This window comes from Cervus elaphus, chromosome 5 (genome assembly GCF_910594005.1).
Source record: "Cervus elaphus chromosome 5, mCerEla1.1, whole genome shotgun sequence".
In the NCBI taxonomy this organism is placed as follows: Eukaryota; Metazoa; Chordata; class Mammalia; order Artiodactyla; family Cervidae; genus Cervus; species Cervus elaphus.
This window is the reverse complement of record NC_057819.1, coordinates 2,369,708-2,390,192: the sequence shown is the minus strand read 5'-3', so window position 1 is coordinate 2,390,192 and position 20,485 is coordinate 2,369,708. Positions and strand designations below refer to the sequence as shown.

Here is a 20,485-nt window from a genome sequence, read left to right as displayed (position 1 = left end):
AATGAAGCACAAGGGAGGAAGTTCTAGCAAAGAAATAGAAACTATGAGAAAAGACATAGAGGAAAAAACAGTCCTGGAACCATCCTCCTCTAGTCCCAGATAAGCTGATATGTCTGAGAAGGGGAGGTGCAGCAAGAGGTTCCTGAACTCCAGGAGCGCGGGAGTTCTGAGATTCCCCTTCAGTGGGCACCTGGGGTCACCTCTCCACCAAGAGTGCCTTTGTGACCCGCAACCTGTTGTTGAGAACTATGACTTGGGTGCTGCTCTAAGAGAAGAGGGTGTCAGCATGATTTCAGGGATCCTGAAATTCAAGCTGGCATTTCCAAGGCTTAAAATGGAACCTACACCCGTAAACTCTGAATAGAGAAAACAAGGACCACCCCCCACCAATCATACACACATTCATAGATTTTCTCCACAGCTGCTCTTGCTGGTCCCAGAAAGTGAAGATGCCCTGAAACATACAGGGTGCTGACAGCCTGGTCTAGTGGGGTTACGTGGAGTCATGCACGCACCGGGTGGGGGAATGTTTTTCCCAGACCTTCACTTCCATGTAAGTTTGTCAAATCAATATTAGAAGTTAAAAAATATGTGAAATATTTTGAAATGAAGAATTAATATGACATTTAATTATGCTGAAAATCAATGAGAATGAATACAAAAATCTTCAAGTTCACAATTATTAAAAGTACTACAGAATTTTAAAATTCTATGAACGAAACTCATTACAGATGGTGCTTGCAGCCATGAAATTAAAAGACGCTAACTCCTTGGAAGGAAATTTCTGACCAATCTAGATAGCATATTAAAAAACAAAGACATTACTTTGCTAACAAATGTCCATCTAGTCAAGGCTACGGTTGTTCCAGTGGTCATAATTGGATGTGAGAGTTGGACTGTGAAGAAAGCTGAGCGCAGATGAACTGATGGTTTCAAACTGTGGTGTTGGAGAAGACTCTTGAGAGTCACTTGGACTGCAAGGAGATCCAACCAGTCCATCCTAAAGGAGATCAGTCCTGGGTGTTCATTGGAAGGACTGATGCTGAAGCTGAAACTCCAATCCATTGGCCACCTGATGTGAAGAGCTGACTCACTGGAAGAGACCCTGATGCTGGGAGAGATTGAGGGCAGGAGGAGAAGGGGACGACAGAGGATGAGATGGCTGGATGGCATCACCAACTCGATGGACATGAGTTTGGGTAAACTCCCGGAGATGGTGATGGGCAGGGAGGCCTGGAGTGCTGTGATTCATGGAGTCGCAATGAGTCAGACACGACTGAGTGACTGAACTGAACTGAAAAGTAGTTCAAAGTGTGTGTTAATCTGTTTTCAATGTAAAATTAAAAACATAAACTTTGACCCTATTTGTACGGCTATGATAATCTTTCAGTAGAAATACAAAAGAAAATTTGAACAGGAGTGAAATATTTTCTTCCAGGAAAACAGTGAGTAGCCAGGTAGTGCATGCCCTTCATTATTTATAGTGCTGCTTCCTTATACCTGCTTTCCCTTGAGAAGCAGGAGGGGGTATGAGCAGAGGGGACGGGGCAGAGCCCTTAGATGTCAGAAGGAAGGATGCTGGTTCCTGACACCACAGAAGGGTCACTCTGCCTGCTCAGAGTCAGGCTCTGCAGCAGGGACGTGCCACCTGTCCCCTCCCCGCTGAGCACAGAGTCCTGAGCACAGTCTGCGCTGCGTCAGCCGGGCCCATTGTCCAGTTCAGTGCTCAGGTCCTCCAGTCCTGGAAAGAGCAGCAGAGCTGGCGGTGTGAGGTGTCCGGGAACCAACATGTCCCACCAGACACCCCAAACCATGATGCCTGCTGGTCCCCAACCCTCAGGATCCGGGATCGGTCTTTTGGCTCCAGATATGGTCACTCAGGTTCCTTGATGACTGCGGGCTCCTAACCTTGGATGAAAGATGAGGATGGGGGTGATCATGATCCGGGCACCTGGACACAGATGGTCCCCCCCAGTCACCTTCTCTTCTGCATCCTGGGAGCTGGGAGCAGAGTTAGCCTCACTCAGAAATGCAGCTTCTGATTCCCAAGCCAATAGGGAGTGAACACGTGGCAAATGCTTTATTTAACTTACATAGGAAAGAGGAGACCGGGAACTACTACAGTGAGGTCACGGAGTATAAAAGCAAAATGCTTACAGTTCACTGGGAAAGCCCCTCAAAGCAATCTGCGTGTGCCTGTGTGCGTGTGTAAGGCACTGCTTCATTTCTAACGAAGGAGAAAGCACCCACGTCCTGCACAGTCAGGAGGCTGCATCCACGGGGTCATCACTGTCCTGACCTGACCCTGACTTAAAGGAATACGTGTCCCCGACCTCCCCTCAGACCTGACCCTGAGCTGTGAGGGCGCCGTGTACAGACTCACCCTGAGGGTCAGAGGGGAGCCCACAGACGGCCCTGAGGTCACAGGGGACACAGAACGGAAGCCCGGCCAGAAGGCAAGAATGGGACAGAGCACAGAGCAGGGCCAGGGTCTGCCCCGAGGGCTCAGGTCACCAGGCCGCAGGATGTGTGTCTGGGCCTGGACACCAGGGGGCGCGCGGGGGCCGATCCTGAGGGTGGATGGGGGATGGGCGCTGGGACCCTGGCGCTGCCTGGTGGCCCCTGCTCCTGGCTCCCAGTGTGACCTCCCACCCCGGGACCCCCACAGCCCCGCCCCAGTGAACCCACTGGCCACTCTCAGGCACAGGGGTCTACCCAGGGCCCAGGGAGGGGTCAGAAAATTGTTTGGGGAAGGGGGTTCATTTGCATGAAGGGATCCTCCCCTTTCAGAACATGAAGAGGGGAAGGAGAGGTATGTTGACTCTCTGCTCAGCTGTGGGGTCACAGAAGGCAGGACGCCCTGACCATGTCCACCATGGCCTGGTCCCCTCTGCTCCTCACCCTGGTCACTCTCTGCACAGGTGACTGGATGGGGGGACAGGGGAAGGGCCCTGGGAAAACACATGTCCCTTCTCCCTCCTCTCCTTCCTGAAGCCCACAGTCACCATCTCGGTCTCTCCCCCTTCCAGGATCCTGAGCCCAGACTGTGCTGATACAGCCGCCCTCCGTTTCCGGGACCTAGGGACAGAGGGTTACCATCTCTAGTACTAGAAACAGGAGCAACACTGGGGGTAATTATGTCAGCTGGAACCAACAGCTCCCAGGATCGTCCCCCACACCTCTGATCTATGAAAACAGCAAACAACCCTCAGGGGTCCCAAATTGATTCTCTGGCTTCAAGTCTGGCAAGTTGGCCTCTCTGACCACTTCAGTTCAGTCTGAGGATGACACTGATTATTACAGTTTCTCATGGGCTGACGGCTTGAAAGTTTCCTCAGTGCTTCAGGCCAGAGTGGAAAGAGACAAAATTCTGCTTCCCCCACAGCCATGGGCTCCCAGGTCAAGGTGTTTGCCCCTCCCTTCCTGGAGTCCCTGAGAGCACGGAACCCAGGGGACTGAGTGTCCCCTGACTCAGCACAGCTGCCCCCTCAGCTCAACTCCCCTCCCCAGGGCAGTATCTCACAAGGGGTGGTCACACACCCCTGGATGAAGGAGCTGCTGACAGCAGTTGCCCCCGGTTCCCAGGTCAGAGTCAGCAGCTCAGAGCAGGGGGGTCAGTGCCGCCCTTGCTGGGTCAGTGGGCAGTGAACACACATCCCTGACCTTCCGCCACAGAAGGATCTCCTATTAAAGGAAAAGGAAACGGAACTCAGAGTTTCTTCAAGTAATTTCTACACAGTCCAAGATCCAGTAAAACTTGTCACTTCTATCAAGAACCAGGAAACTAAATATTGAAGGGAAGTGAGACAGCATAGACATCAATGCTGAGATTCCTCAGATGATGAAATCAGGTGACAGATATTTTTAGGGACAAATCATCAAATCTATCTGGTGAGCAAATACAAATACTCTTGGGCCCAAAGGAAAAGGATATAAATGGAAGGGAAAAAGAATCATGAAAACAAGATAGTCAGAATAACCTGAAAATCCAATGGGTGAAAATAAAAAAGTTCTCTGTATACTATCAAAGACATGTAATATTTATTATTTAACTCATTTATTTGTTCATTGGTAAGGTATTTGGTTACTGGAAAAAAGGCAGCCCCACCTTCCTCACACGGTTTCCCAGGTGTCACAAGGGGTAAAGAACCCTCCTACCAATGCAAAAGACATAAGAGATGTGGGTTCTATCCGGGGTTGGCAAGATGCTCTGGAGCAAGAAACGGGAATCCATTGTATTGTTCTTGCCTGCAGAATCCCATGGACAGAGGATCCTGGTGGGCTCCAGTCCATGGGGTCCCAAGAGTCAGACAGGATTGAGAACCAAGCAACTGAGCAGCACCTCGCTCACACTTTCAACACCATGAACATTCCAGAGTTCGTCACCAGGGGGCGCTGTTTATCAGCTCAGAACTGGGAAAACCTCAACACACCAACGTGGTCCCTTGACCTGGCCCTGCCCCGGTCTCAGTGGCCCGAGTTGGGAGTGTCAGCAGGTGCTTCCTCTCAGGGGACAAACTCTGAGCCGCGGCCCCCAGGCCTCCTCCTGGGAGTGATGCTGCACGTGGAGCCGAGCACCCAGATTTGGAGGGTGAAGGGGTGAGGTGGTCATCAGTCCCGACCCTCTTCTCAGAAACAGAGGAGGGGAGGAGCCCCCGGAGCCCACCCCCTGCACCCCTCCAGCTCTGCTCAGCCTGCTCCTGCTCCTCCTCATCTCTTTGCTAAGGGTTTCCCCTCCCGCTCCCCTCATTCATGACTTTCCTCCGGATCCTGGGCCTCTCTCTTTCTACAGACCTACAGTGTTGACCTCCATGGTGATGACCCAGTTCACTCTATGAGAAGATCATGGACGTGTTTCCAAATCTTCCTGAACTTTACACTCACTTCCTCGGCCCCTCCTTGAACCTCTCTAACCCTTCCTTCCCGAGAAGCCTCAGGGCTCTGGCTCTCAGGTGTGACCCCAGCTTTCCCCTCCATGCTCCTCCCCAGCTTCCCCTTGTGGTCCAGGGGATTTTGAATCCCTCGTGTGGCTGATTTAGCCCCTGAAACCTCACACTCTGTCCTGTGTGCCATCGAGTGAGGAATCAGGTGGGGAGAGAAACCCTGGTCCTGAGACCTGGGAAATGATTCCTGGCTGAGGAGTGCCTGTGCTCAGCTGCTGTGGGATTGATTTTATGCACAGTGAGCAGAGAAGCTGTTGGGGCCCTCGGCTGGGAAAGCAGACGCTCTCCTGGGGCTCTGCCCCCGGGGCGACCACTGCTGCTCCTACTGGACCATGTCTAAGTCAGCTTTGCTCCCTATGGTCACCTCTGAGTGTCCTGACAACAACGACCTGTCGTGTCGTGTCCTGTCCCTCATCTCAGATCTGAGACCCACCCATGGCTCTGATAACTCAGTCTGCCCTGTTTTCACAGTTAGAAGGTCCTGCTGCGCCGTAAAAGTCCCTCGGTGGAGACGCCATACGTGTCAGAAATTCTTTACAATTATCTTGATTAAAGAACACAGGCTACAAGGAAAATTATGTTTTAGAAATAGTACCATGGCAATGCAAAATTAAAAGAGAGCCAGAGTTGGACACAACTTAGTGATTTAACAACAACATCTTCTTCAGTTAAATTTAGGTATCTATTTTAAGTGCTGACCTTAGACTTTTACTAATCCATGAACACACTTTGGTTCACTTAAAATCTGAAAGTTACACATCCACTGTGTAACACTCACATGCACTACAGGGTAAGGTACAGTTGGCTGTTGTTTCCCATCCAGACACAGCCTGAAGGGTGCAATTTCAAAACCACTTTGGGGAAAGTTGCCTCTTAAGAGCTCTGATCCCCAGGTCAGGATGTGTGTTTGTGCCAGGACACCAGGGGGCGATCGGAGGCCTGTCCTGAGTGTCTGGACCTGTGAGAGCAGAGACCAGTCCCCTGGTCCTTCCTGGTTTTTTCTGCTCAGGGTTCCCGCTGTGACCTCCCACCCCCAAGCCCCACGCAACCCCACGTCTGACCACAACTGGCCTCCCTCAGGCACAGGACGCTGACCCAGGTCCCAGAGGTCACCAGAGCATTGTGGGAGTTGGGGGGGAGGACGGTCATTTGCATGAAAGGCCCCTCCCCCTCTCAGAGTATGAAGAGGGGAAGGAGCGGTGTGGGGACGCTCTGCTCAGCTGTGGGGCCACAGAAGGCAGGACGCCCTGACCGTGTCCACCGTGGCCTGGTGCCCTCTTCTCCTCACCCTGGTCGCTCTCTGCACAGGTGACTGGATGGGGGGACAGGGGAAGGGTCTTGGGAAGACTCACGGGCCCTGCTCCCTGCTCTCGTGATGGACCCCCGAGTCACCATCTCTGTCTCTCTCCCTTCCAGGATCCTGGGCGCAGGCTGTGCTGACTCAGCCGTCCTCCGTGTCCGGGTCCCCGGGCCACAGGGTCACCATCTCCTGCACTGGAAGCAGCAGCAACATCGGTGGTGGTTATTATGTGGGCTGGTACCAACAACTCCCAGGATCGGCCCCCAGAACCCTCATCTATCGTACTAGCAGTCGAGCCTCGGGGGTCCCCGACAGATTCTCCGGCTCCAGTTCTGGGAACACAGCCACGCTGACCATCAGTTCACTGCAGGCTGAGGACGAGGGCGATTATTACTGTTTATCTGCTGACAGTAGTAGTTATCATGGCACAGTGCTCCAGGCCAGGGGGGAAGTGAGACAAAAACCTGCTCTCCTCCAGACATGGTCCTCCCGGGGCTGAAACATCTCTGTCAAAGGAGACACTGTAGCAGCAGCTCTGAAATGGACATAAGTCGTGTTTCATTTCACACGGTGGGACCACGAATGTTTGGCCGTACTTGACAGCTTACTGCCAAGGTTTTCACCCCAGTGTCCTAGACTGCTCTTCGCAGTCCTTCTAATCCACATAAGACCATTTAATGGAAAGCAAGTTTGTTCAAACCACCATGTTCAAACACTATCATTTTAATTTCTGATCTTGAGTAGTGTGTTTTCCTATTATTTTCAAATGATAATTTAGCAGAATCTCAACTTAATGGCTGTATTGTTAGCTGTCGTCTCTAAGGTTGCAGGTATATGAATTCCACCCCTGGTTATTGTTGGTTTCTCTCACACAGGATAGCTAAGCCCCTAGAGCTGGTTGGTGTGGGTGTCCACACCGCAGCCCTGATGCCCTGGACTGTTGACACCATCAGTGGTGTGTCATGGTACGTGTGCGGGGAGACCCCTGACCCCCCCAGACCACAGGTGACGCTGTGGCTCCCTGCACCCTGAGCAGGGACATCCCTGTCGCCGCTGTGCTCTATACTGGGACCAGCAGAAGCCAGCGAGCCCTCCTCAGTCCTCCTGTCCTACCACTCAGACTCCAGGAAGAACCAGGCTCTGGGGTCCCCCGTGGGTTTTCTGGATCCAAAGGTGCCTCGGACAATGCAGGGCTCTTGCTCGTCTCTGTGCTGGAGCCTGAGGACGAGGCTGACTCTGACCGTGCAGGCTGGTACAACAGGGCTTCTCACAGAGACACAGGCAGATGGAAACTGGGACGAGAACCTCAGCCTGTCAAGGGCTTGTTCTTAGAGAACTTTCAAATTTTAAATAAATTCCCCAGAATCAATTAATTCCTGAGATACGTTCTGGTTCATAATAAGTCTACTCCCAATTGTTCAGTCAGTTTTGCTGAAGTCTCAGAAAATGTAAACAGATTCTGACACCACTGAAGTGCACCCTGATCATCCATGTGAACAAGAGAGCCGTGGAGCTGAGCTCCCTTCCCTGAGATCAGGAGCAGGAGGCTTTCCCAGATGCGTTTTCAGCAGAGTCTGTGGACCATCCCAGCAGGCGGATTGTCCCCCACGGCGTGCACTGTGCTCCTGAACCATCAGAGCAGAGACCCTGAGGAGTGAGGGGCACTGCTGTTACATCACAGGATGCGGGGAACCCCGGGAGTGGTTCTCCTGACCCACACCTGCTGACTGTGTCCTGCCTTCCCCCCCTCTCCTCTCCACCTCATCGGAGCATTTCCTATGTCATGGTTGGGGTGGTCTGTGGACTGTCAGGAACAGGGGCTCCCCAGGATGTGCCTGTGTCCCTCTGCCTGTGATGCCCCTGATGAGCCCTGATCCGGGGGCAGCGTCTCCTGCAGAATGAGCAGCAGGGATACGGGGATCACCATGGCAATGATGACAAGGGATTCAGGCAAAGCCCAACCTTTGTGACCATGACAGAGGTGAGGGACACTCAGGGGTTCTGCCCTGCTCTCTGGCTGCTGGTGGGTCCACACGCCCTCCTGGATCACTTTGGACCCCATCCTGATGAGCAGGCTGGTCATCAGTGTCACACAGCTCACCACTAACCACAGCCACAAGGAATTCCCGTGTGATGGGGATGTCTGATGGAAGTTTGCCCTCTACTCCAGGGTGGGACCCATCCCTGCCCTGAGCCTGACGGTGACCTCAGCAGTGCTGGGTTAGGTCTCTGCTGCCACTTCTGCTGTCAGTACCAGGCAGGCTCATATCCTTGTCCTGGTCCATTTTATGGGATTCATGACGTTGTCTCCTTTTCTCTCTGGTCTCCAAATCCAAGCAGAATGCCCATGTGCCCAGACACACAGGGTCCCTCACAGGTCCTGAGCAGGATGCTGAGGAAGCAGAAGTCCAGCATCTGCGCCCTGGAGCCCCAGGGGGCCTCTCCCATCCCCTGCACATCCCTCTCCTGCTGCAGGCTTTGTGCTCTGCCTGAACCCTGACCCCATGGAATCTGGGTGCCTCCCCTTCTCTGGACACTGCACCTAGGAGCCCTTCTCTGCAGGTGAGGGAGACCGTCCCCGTTAGGACGCAGCTCTCAGACTCCTCACTGGCTCATTTTGTCCTCTTATCCCTCGTGACTTTCCCAGTTTTCCTTCCCTCATTCCATGTTTGACCTGATATTGGATCAATGTCACTATTTTGAACATAGACCTTATAAACCCGCTCTCATTAAATCTATGGAGTGTAACAAATGAAGGTCAACCATGTCCAATGAAGATCTGGTAACAGATCATCAGGGTTTCTCAACCAGGAATGAAGGAGGAAACTGACAAGGATTACCATTTCTAGTCATAATCTTTTATATCAAGCATTTAGTATAGAAATATAAAGCCATGGCGAGTGGCGGCTGCGCTGCAAGTGGCTGAGAGGAGATACCCCATGTCCAAGTCAGGAGCAGCGCCTGTGCTTCGCGGGAACAGCCCTGAATAGATACCCCGCATCCAAGGTCAGAGAAACCCCAGTCAGACGGGAGGCATGGTGCAGCTGTGAGGAGACAGCCCACATCCAAGGGCAAAGGAGAAGCCCCAGCAAGATGGTAGGAGGGGCGAATTTGCATTTAGAATCAAGCCCCGTTCCCGCCAGAGACGCTCAGAGGCTCAAACAAACCTTGTCTGCACCAGCACCCAGGACCCCACGGAGACTGAGGCAGAACTGTGTTTGAGCATCCCCTGTGGAGGTCCGGGTCGGCAGAGGTCTGCCGCAGGGACAGGGGCTCTGGGTGTGGCTGCGGCGTGAGTCCTCTTGGAGGAGGTCGCATTAACCCCACCGTGGAGCTGCCGGAACTTACACAGGGCTGGCTAACAGACTCTTGGGGGGCGCAACAGAAGCTTGTGCGCCGGGACCAGGAGGAGGGAGCAGTGACCCCACAGGAGACCGTCCCAGACTTGCCTGTGGGCGTCCGGGAGTCTCCAGCGAAGACGTGGGCCGGTGGTGGCCTGCGGCAGGGTTGGGGCACGGACTGTACTCAAAGACATGTAATACTTGTTGTTGTTTAATTAATTCGTTCATGGCTGGAGTATTTCACGACCTGAGAACAGGCAGCCGCCCCTCCTTCCTCGTTATTTCCCCACCGTGGTCATTCCCCAAGCGCGTCACCAGGGGGCGCTGTGCACGTGCTCAGAACCGGCAAAGCCTGAACACACCAGGTGGGCCCCTGACTGGGCGAGTCCCCAGGCTCAGTGGCCCGAGTTGGACGTGACAGCAGGTGCTTCCTCTCCGGGGACAGACTCAGGGCCCTGAACCCCCAGGCCTCCTCCTGGGAATGAAGCTACAAAGGGGGCCCATGAGTGAGACCTGGAGGGTTTTGCACTCAGGTGGTAATCAGGCCCCACCCTCTTCCCCAGGAGCAGAGGAGGGGAGGAGCTCCAGGATCCCGGCTGCGCACCCCTCAGTTCCCCTCAGTCTCCTCCAGCTCCTCCTCAGCGCTTCCCTAAGAGCCTCCGTTCCCTCCCTTCCACTCTGACTCATGGCTTTCCTCCCAGTCCCGGGCTCCCTTCTTTCTACAGCCCTCCACCCCGTGACCTCCTCCAGCATGATCAAGTTCACTTTGTCAAAGGTCATGGACGTGTTTCCAGATCTTCCTGAATGGGACACTCACTTCCTCCTCCTCCCCTTGAACCTCTCCGACATCTCCCTTCTCCAGAAGCCTCAGGTCTCAGACTCTCAGGTGTGACCCCAGCTCACCCCCTTCCCCTCCTCTCCAGGTTCTACCTCATTTCCCAGGGCACCCATGAGTCCCTCCAGCAACTGATTCATCCTTGCAAACGCTCACACTCTGTCCTGTGAGCCCACTGAGTGAGGAACGAGGTGGGGAGAGAAACCCTGCGTCCTGAGGACCTGGGAGTGATTCCTGGCTGGGGTGCCTCTGTCCTCAGCTCCTGTGGGATTGATTTTATGCACTGTGAGCCCAGAGAGGTCCTGGGGGATCTTAGCTGGGAAAGCAGACCCTGTTCTGGGTCTCTTCTCAGTGGTCGCTGGGCCCAACAGCGGATCCTCTCTGTGTCCCTGGGGAACCTCAGGACAGACTCAGCTCAGGCCACCCTCCCAGATATGATACTGAACCCTGGGCGACACACAGAACCCAGGGAGGTGTTTGGTAGGTCAGAGGACAGGGGCACATTTGTCTGAGGGGCCCTTTCTCCTGGGGGTGGGGGGCTAAGAGACGGGCAGTCGCAGCCTCAGCACAGCTCTGGGGCGGCCGGCCTCCCCTGCACTCCTGACCCCCTCCTTCACTGCAGAGGTCAGGACAGCCCTCAGCACCCTGACGCCCCCTCCCTCACCACTCCCACCACATGCAGGAAGCGTACCTCCCTGTCCTTCCTCAGGACATGAAGGGTGTCTGGGATTTCAGGGTCCCTCTTCCAGCCTGTGCTGACACAGCCGCCCTCTGCATCTGCCTCCCTGCGAGCCTCGGCCAAGCTCACCTGCACCCTGAGCTGCGGCTACAGCAGCTACTATGTGAACTGGTACCAGCAGGGCCCAGGGAGGGGCCCCTGTTTCCTGATGCGAGTGGGCACCAGTGGTGTTGCTGGATCCAAGGGGGATGGGATCTCTGACTGCTTCTCAGGCTTGGGCTCTGGCCTGGAGGGTCCCTGACCTTCCAGAACATCCAGGACGAAGACGAGGCTGACTACATCTGTGGGGCAGCCCATGGCAGCGGGAGCAGCTTCGTGTAACCCACAGTGACACGGGCAGAGAAGTGAGACCAAAACCCCAGTGATGGCGCCTCCCCACTGCCCTCCCTTTGCCGGATCCACAGTTCGGTGGGCAACTACAGACGGACCTTGAGAGTGTCCACCTTTCCGAGTACATTCATAACTCAGCACCTATCACTGAGGGTCATCTCTCTTTGCACGACCTTCTGGGTCTTATTTCACAGAAAATACTCCTCGGGTTGTAAAGTATAATCCAATCTAGACATCGTTTCAATGAAATAAGTCATGCCATGAGATTCAAAGCTCTAAAATAGGATCCCTATATGCTTTTCTCTTTCAAGGAGTACAGCATTCGGTTAGCTCAGCACTGTGGAAGTGAAAACACAAATCAACTCCCGTGACACTAGTCGGAATCAATTTCTCAAATGCACATGAGATTTGGAACTTGAAACGTGTGTATGTACTAAAGAGTGTCCTGTGGAAGTGTTGATGTTAGGAAGTGTTCTAATGTGATTCAGTGATGGGGTAGGATGAGAGCTAAGAGGAATATGAGACTGAAGGAGGGAAATCATACTGATAAGGGCTGATGTTGGGTGAAGGTGCAGGGTGCTCATGAGTCTGCTCTCCATAGATGTTTGTAATTTCAACAATGTGCACAAGGAGAAATGTGTAGAAAGGAAAATCTCCATCCCTTTGTGCTGCGCTGTGTGTCTGCCCTGTGCTAACAGACCATTCATGGCCAACTCACATCCTTCCACCATGATCTCAACTTCAAGCAGTGCCTGAGGGCCGGGGCATCCCAGGAACCCAAGGAGGGTCCCATGGCCAGCAGAGGGCCCAGTGCAGAGTCCCAGACAGGGTGCTGGGCCAGACAACAAGGAAACCACTCAGGGCTCCAGGACACTGGGCAAACTGTCCCACCTGATGGGAACCCTCGTCCCTGTGAAGCCCATCTCCAGGAGCTCCTGGTCCTGCTCCCTCACCACAAGGTTCAGATTCGGGTCCCACTTCCTGGTCCATGTGGGGTCCTGGTGGAGTCTGGGTCAGGGAGGGGTTGCTGGAAGGTGAGGAATCAGAAGTTGTCTCCAAGGAGGAGGTGGCTCCTGGGAGAGTCTGTGCACAGGACAAGACCCAACTGCGGGCAGAGGCCTCACAGGGTGACCTGTGCGGAGTGAAGTGTGTGTGTAAAGCGTGTCCTGGCATACTACAAAGGCTGCTATTGTTGCTGCTTTGATGTGGCTTTTACTGGTAGTAGTGTGAAGTTTAGTTTTTAAATATCCTCATAGAAAACAAACTTGTATGTGGAAAACACTAGCACTTGATAAGAGTATCAGTTACTGAAACTGACACTGGCATTTCTTTGTTAACTTTTTCTTTAAAGTATTTGGATAAATATTTATTGAGAGTGGTTTATATTGTTCCCTGTTATGTGTTCTATTTTCAGGTTAATATACAAAACTTAAACTGCTTTCTTAAGGAACTAGGAACTTTAATATCTTTTTCAATGTTTGATTAAAAAAACATACAAAGCAAAACTTTAGGAACAATGTAATTACTGAAGTTTGTTGGATATTTCTGGTTGGTTAAATACTTCTCATAAATAAGTATATATTATGTCTTTTGTGGAGTAATTCAATGAAAAAATTTCCTATTTTTCCTGAAAGACTTAATGTCTTTACTTATTTTCTCTACTAGGCTAAGGTTGTAACTTCCTAGGGAAGTATGATTTTATTCCCCCTTTTCTGGTGATTAAAAAAAAAACACACCTCATTTCTACATGTCTCGAGCACGGGGTAACATGTAACCACATTTGGGTTAAATGTGGAACCCCAGGGTGTGGGACTGCCGTGGGGTCCCTGCAAACCTGCTGAGGGAGCACCTTTCACCCAGGAACTGGGCTAGGGTATAGAAGTTTTGTAGATTTAAATCCTTCAAATTAACACCTAATAAAATATAGCTCAACTTCGGGGATTTAACTCTGATGTCTTGAGGAGGGAACCCGTGGGAGTGAGTGATCAAGCTCACAGGTCATTTACTCTGAGAATTCTTGTGTGTCTGGATGATAGGGGACCATTTGCACAAATGAAGCAAATATGCGTACAGGACACCTTAAGGAAGTGATGGATTCTACATTCAAAAGCTCAGGCACAGTCCAGCATTCTGCTAAACTGCAATATTGGGCAAGAGAAAGCTCAGGAAGAAAGTTCTGTTCATAAAACAGAGAAACTGTATCATCTTTCAGGCAAAGTCCTAGTAATAAATATGACATAATCAAGAAAACTCCAACTGTCACTCATGACTAGAGAAAGTTTTACCCAGGTTGCTGCTAAATGGTAAAGCAGCCAGACTAATAGATATTCACAAGTCAATCTAATCTCCATGAAAATTCTGAAAGCGTGGCTTGACTTTTGAAATGTTTGCAGAATTTCCATGTTTGAAATATGACCTTGTGCTTATTGCTGAAGAACTCTGTCTAAACCGTTGCGCAAAACACTTCCTCATGTCCTTCAGGCCAGCTCAGGGTCCCCTTGCTGTGGACAGCTGCCCTGACGCACCCCTGGATCAGTTAACCTTTCTAGCCAGTACTCGGGGGAGAGTGTTCTCGAACCTTCAGGGGTTGTGCACACGCAGTTTTGCACCTTCCATGGACAAGACCTGCTTTTGGAAATGAGGACACTATACAGTCAGGCTCGGGACAAAAGAATCCCTGTATTGGGAACCAGATCATGGGCGTGTGAATGGAGACAGGGACTAGATGAAGGAAGAATCTGTTTGGGCCACAGGACTTTGATCCACACTGAAGTGGTGCCCTGCGGCCTGCAGGGGGCGCTGTGGGACTGCCCTGGGGTCCCTGCACAGCTGCTCAGGGCGCACCCCTCACTCCAGGAGCTCGGCGGGGGGCGGGGCCTGAGCTCCTAGGGGGACACAGCAGTATGTCCACTCCGGGTGCAGAGGGCCCCGAGCAGGAACCTTTGTGGTCTCAGCGTGTGCTTCCTCCCAAGGGCTCCCAAGGAGGAAGGCTGTGAGCTGAGCTCTAGCACCCAGGCTCAAGGAGGGGCTGGGTGGGCCCTGGGTGGGCCACCATTTGCCTGGCAGCCCCTCCTCTCAGAGGCTGGGGGAGAACAGGAGGCCTGGGGCAGCCCAGCCCTCTGTGGGGACCAGGGTCCTGTGGGCACCGTGGCCTGGCCTCCTCTCCTGCTCGAGCTCCCCTCTCTGCACAGGTAGTGACGGCCCCGCGCACCGGGGCTCGGTCCCGGCCTGCATCAGCCCCCGGGGCGCAGACTCCGGGAACCTTTCCCGCAGCTCCTGCCCCGTCTCCCCCGTGTCTGTGTCTGCAGGCTCGGTCTCCCAGCCTGTGCTGACTCACTCAGCCCGCCTCCCTCTCCGCGTCTCCGGGAGCATCAGCCAGACTCTCCTGCACCCGGAGCAGCGGCTACAGTGGTGGCGCCTATGCTTTATCCTGGTACGAGCAGAGGTCAGGGGGGCCTCCTCAGTAACTCCTGAGGTTCTATTCAGACTCCAGTAAGCATCAAGGCTCCGGGGTCCCCAGTCGCTTCTCTGGATCCAAGGCTGCCTCAGCCAACGCAGGGCTCCTGCTCACCTCGGGGCTGCAGCCAAGGACCAGGCTGACCATTTACTGTTCAGCCTGTCACAGGAGCACAGATACTAACAAGGTGCTCCAGACGCACAAGGAAGTGAGACTAACACGTCCCCTGAGCCCTCCCCGCGGGGCCATCCCTGCTGCTTCTCCTGGACCACCTGTAACTCTGATTAACCTCCTATGGTCACTTCTGAGCCTCCCAAGAACAACAGATCTGATCTTCATGGTCTGTCCCTCCTCTCATATCTGAGACTGACTGATGGTTCAATACCTCAGCCCTCTCTGTTTACAGACAGAAATCTCTGCTCAGAGATAAAAATTTCCCAGTGGAACTGTAATAAGTGGCAGAAAGAGGCTGGAACCAGCCCTGCCTCACTCAGACACCAAAAAAAAAAAAAAAAAAATTAAGAATGCAAATATGTTTGTAAAAATTCTATATCATCTGTTAAGAAATAAAGTTTCATAGGATACATGCAGTGTCATTGAATTATAATGTCCTCAATAAAAGGAGAGAACTTCCAAAAATAATTATGGAAACCACTCCGGTATTCTTGCCTAGGAAAACCCATAGACAGAAGAGCCTGGCGGGCTACAGTGTATCTGGTCCCAGAGAACTGGAGATGACTTAGAGACTAAACAAGAAGAAGAAGAATGGTACCCTTGTCAATGCAAAATTAAAATAGAACATATGATTTCCTTGAAAAACTTCATGCAGCTATTTTAAGTGCTGACCTTAGATTTTCGGTAATCCATTTACATGTTCTGATACATTTAAAATCTCAAAGTCACACATCTGCAGTGTAACACGCACACGCCGAGCAGGGCAAAGTCCAGCCAGCTGGTCTTTCCCAGGAGAACAGTCCCTGACTGTATCTTCTCAAGCCCACTATTTGGGAGGGTTGATCCTAACAGCCATCACGTATCAGACTCTCTGGGAACAGAAGTTGCTCAGAGCCCTTCAGAGTCTCATTAAACACTGCCAGGCCCATCACCAGCCCTGGTCCCTGCAGCCTGTGCCCTGTGCCTGCGGGAGAGACGCCCAGGAGGGGTCCCCTCAGAAGACAGGACTTGAACACGGGGCCCAGTGTGTGGAAAGGCTCATTCACAGTAGAGACCCAGGCGTTTAGGAATTCAGGGTCACACCCCAGGCCTCTCCCCACACCCTCCTCCCCTCCTCCTCAGGGCTGAGGGCACACACAGAGGAAGGAGAGCTCTGGCCACCAGGGAGGGGCCCCAAAGAGAAGGGACCCCTGTGCTGCACAGACAGGGACGGGCCTCCCTGGGAACAGAGTGGCCCTGATCTGATCCTGATCTGAGAGGAATTTATGTCCCAGACGCCCCCTCACCCCAACCCCGGAGCAGCCAAGAGAGAAGTGGAGACTCTCGTCATGAAGGGTCTGCGGAGAGCCCACAGTTGGCCCTGAGGTCACAAGGGGCCCGGAAGGGGCGCCTGACCTGAACCGAAGGCGGGGACAGAGCACAGAGCAGGGGCAGGCGCTGTCCCTGAGGGACCCTGGTCACCAGGTCAGAGGATGTGTGTCTGCGCCTGGACACCGGGGGTGCGCAGGGGCTGCTCCTAAGTGTCAGGGGTGAGAACTGGGCCCAGCCCTGACTGCCCGGGGGCCTCTGCTCAGGGCGCCCAGCTGTGACCTCCCACCCTTGGGCGGCCCACAGCCTGCCCCTACCCACGCCCTGGCTTCCCTCAGACACAGGGACCTGACCCAGGGCCCAGGGTTGGGTCAGGGAGCTGGGGGTTTCGGGAGGGGGGGCGGGTGATTTGCATGAAAGGACCCTCCCCTCTCAGAGTATGAAGAGGGGAAGGAGCGGTGTGGGGACGCTCTGCTCAGCTGTGGGGCCACAGAAGGCAGGACGCCCTGACCATGTCCACCATGGCCTGGTCCTCTCTGCTCCTCACCCTGGTCGCTCTCTGCACAAGTGACTGGATGCGGGGACAGGGGAAGGGCCCTGGGAAGATACATGGGCCCTGCTCCCTGCTCTTGTGTCTGTACCCCAGAGTCACCATCTCTGTCTCTCCCCCTTCCAGGATCCTGGGCGCAGGCTGTGCTGACTCAGCCGCCCTCCATGTCCGGGTCCCTGGGTCAGACGGTCACCATCTCCTGCACTGGGAGCAGCAACCACATCGGGCATGGTTATGGTAGCTGGTACCAACTGATCCCAGGATCGGGCCCCAGAACCCTCATCTATGGTGAAACCAGTCAAGTCTCAGGGGTCCCCGACCGATTCTCCGGTTCCAGGTCTGGGAACACAGCCACCCTGACCATCAGTTCGCTGCAGGCTGAGGATGAGGTGGATTATTACTGGGCAGCTTATGACACTAGCAGCAATGATGGCACAGTGGTCCAGGCAGGGGGGAAGTGAGAGAAAAACCTGCTCTGCTGCAGACATGGGCCTCTCGGGGCTGAAGCATCTTCTGCCAATGCAGACACTTCTGTTGTTTCTTTGATTTAAAACTGTGGTTTGAGCCCCACACCTGGAACTGGGTCCAGGAAATCTGTTCAGATCATCTTAATTCTGTCCCGACACCAAGACTTTTCTATGGCAACCACATAGTGTTTGATTATCTAAAATTGAGCACAAAGTCCTGAATGCCCGAGGCCCTGGGGTCAGAGTCCATGATGGTTCAGGTCAGAATCAGAGAAACAGAGTGGAGCTGGGTCTGATTCAGGAGGCATCATTGTCCAGCACGTGTCCTGATCCCAACAGCTCTCTGCATTGATGGTAGTAGTGGACCCTTGGGGATCCCTGCTCTGTTTCCTGGTCTCAAGGCTAGCGCTGGGGCTCCTTGGCCATCACAGGGCTGAGCTGAGGCCCAGGCTGCTGCTTAGTCATTCCGTGAAGTGTGGACTCTTCCCGGACCAGGTACTGAACCCATGTCTCCACCATTGGCAACTAGAACCTTAAACACTGGACACAAGGGAAGTCCTGTAAATTTCCCTTTTATGTGTTCTATGTATGAGTTGTATGTATAACACTTTAACTACTTCCTCAAAGAACCACAAATTTTTCATGTTTTTCAATGTTAAAAAAATATGTAGACAAAAAAATCAATGGGAAGCAAGTAATTGCTGAAGTATGTTACATATGGTAAATAAGAATACATTGTGTCTTTTTGTGGAATAATTTCACGAAAAATGTTATTTTTTCCCTAAGCTTTGCAGCCTGTTTTTAAATCTTTTCTCTACTAGAGCCAGTGCTATACTTGTTCAGAGAAGTATGAATGTCATCCCCCTTTTCTGCAAGCTTTCTCTCACATGTTACCAGTAGGGGGAGCGCTGGGAGTGCCCTGGGGTCCCTGCTCAGCTGCTCAGGGAACACCCCTCACTCTAGGAGCTGGCCTAGGGGCCTGTGCTCCTGAGGGAACGCAGCGGTGCGTCCTCTCTGGCTGCAGAGACCCCTGAGCAGGGACCTATGTGGTCTCAGCAGGGGCTTCCTCCCAGGGACTCCCTAGTCTGGGCTGTGAGCTGAGCTCCACCACCAGGGCTCCAGGAGGGGCTGGGCGGGCCCTGGGTGGAGCCCTATTTGCTTGGCAGCCCCTCCTCCAGCAGAGGCTGGGGGAGAGGATGAGCCTCCCTCTTCCAGCCTGTGCTGACTCAGCCCGCCTCCCTCTCTGCGTCTCCAGGAGCATCAGCCAGACTCTCCTGCACCCTGAGCAGTGGCTACAATATTGGTGATTTCTCCTTATCTTGGTTCCAGCAGAAGCCAGGAAGCCCTCCATGGTACCTCCTGAGGGTCAAGTCAGACTCCCATAAGAACCAAGGTTCTGGAGTCCCCAGCAGATTCTCTGGATCCAAAGACGCCTCAGCCAACGCAGGGCTCCTGCTCGTCTCTGGGTTGCAGCCCGAGCCCGAGGCCGACTCTGTCTGTGCTGTGGGGCATGGCGGCACTAATGCTTACACGGCGCTTCAGACCAGGGAGGAAGTGAGAGGAAAACCTCCACTCACGCCTGCTCGTGGCTCGGAGGAAATCTAGTTCAGGGGGTGACTTCAATTGTCAGATGTTAGACAAGGAACTTATTTTCCTCCAACCGGCAGATTTGATAATATTCTTATCTTTTGCTTCAATTCAGCTTTTAGATTGCTAAAATACTGTTATTCAATGCAGTTTTCTTGGACAAACATAGCTTGTTAAGATAAAAACCTTTCAGTGGAGACCATGGTTGAGCCCAGAAGAGGTGGTTTCTAGCCAGGCCCAAATCAGGGTCAAGGGGTCAATAAGACAGGCTTCTGTGAGTGTTTCACTTGGGATTTTGTGATATAAAAGTCAACATGCAGAAGTGAATTGTATTTTGTAGTTCAGTAATGAATCTCTAGTTTCTAAAAATAAAAACACTAACGAGTATGGTGCAATCAATATAAAACACTCTAAGACAAATATGAGGAAGATCATAAGTCTGTGCGCTGAAAATGACAAGCATGCAAGAGCAACCACAGACACATTGAGCAGGTACCCCAGGCTTTAGTTCCAAACACTGAGTGTCACTACGATACAGTCACTGAACAGAGCACAACAGTGGAACGCAGCTTGCTGCACTTCAGTCACAAAGTCGTGTCTGACTCTGTGTGACCCCATGCACTGTACACGCCGGGCTTTCTGTCCCTCACCATCTCCTGGTGTTTGCACAACTTCAAGTCCATTGAGTTGGTGGTGCCATCCAACCATCTCATCCTCTGTCATCCCCTTCTCCTCCTGCCCTCTATTTTTCCCAGCATCAAGGTCTTTTCCAATGAGTCGGCTGTTCACATAGATGGCCAAAGTATTGCAGCCTCAGCTTTAGCATTGTCCTTTCAGGAGTATTTAGGGTTGATTTCCTTAAAGATTGACTGCTCTGCTCTCCTTGCTGTCCAAGGGGCTCTCAAGAGTCTTCTCCAACACCACAGTATCCTTGTAAAGCAGCTATACTCCGATAATCAAAAGGTAACAATCATTCCCAAATGGATCACAATTCTCCCTGCAAACACGGTCTTCACCTGCCATGAAGCACAAGGGAGGAAGTTCTACCAAAGAAATAGAAACTATGAGAAAAGACATAGAGGAAAAAACAGCCCTGGAACCATCCTCCTCTAGTCCCAGATAAGCTGATATGTCTGAGAAGGGGAGGTGCAGCAAGAGGTTCCTGAACTCCAGGAGCGCGGGAGTTCTGAGATTCCCCTTCAGTGGGCACCTGGGGTCACCTTTCCACCAAGAGTGCCTTTGTGACCTGCAACCTGTTGTTGAGAATTATGAGTTGGGTGCTGCTCTAACAGAAGAGGGTGTCAGCGTGATTTCAGGGATCCTGAAATTCAAGGTGGCATTTCCAAGGCTTAAAATGGAACCACCCCCGTAAACCCTGAACAGAGAAAACAAGGACCACCCCCATCAAACCCCCCACCAATCACACACACACTCATAGATTTTCTCCACAGCTG

General features: G+C 52.7%; 1 protein-coding gene, 1 pseudogene and 2 gene segments (V, D, J or C); all 4 read left to right on the top strand.

Moving 5' to 3' along the window:
- Positions 1-20,485, top strand: part of LOC122693629 — a 463,707-nt gene that overhangs the window by 123,464 nt on the left and 319,758 nt on the right.
- Positions 1-20,485, top strand: part of LOC122693633 — a 415,920-nt pseudogene that overhangs the window by 82,028 nt on the left and 313,407 nt on the right. The window lies entirely within an intron of this gene.
- LOC122693634 (immunoglobulin lambda-1 light chain-like) overlaps positions 1-20,485 on the top strand; it is a 473,571-nt gene that overhangs the window by 144,946 nt on the left and 308,140 nt on the right. The gene's annotated exons all lie outside the window — the stretch shown is intronic.
- LOC122693637 lies at positions 16,930-17,756 on the top strand. The segment is given in 2 exon segments: positions 16,930-16,994; positions 17,104-17,756. Coding segments are annotated over 2 exon segments (390 nt in total).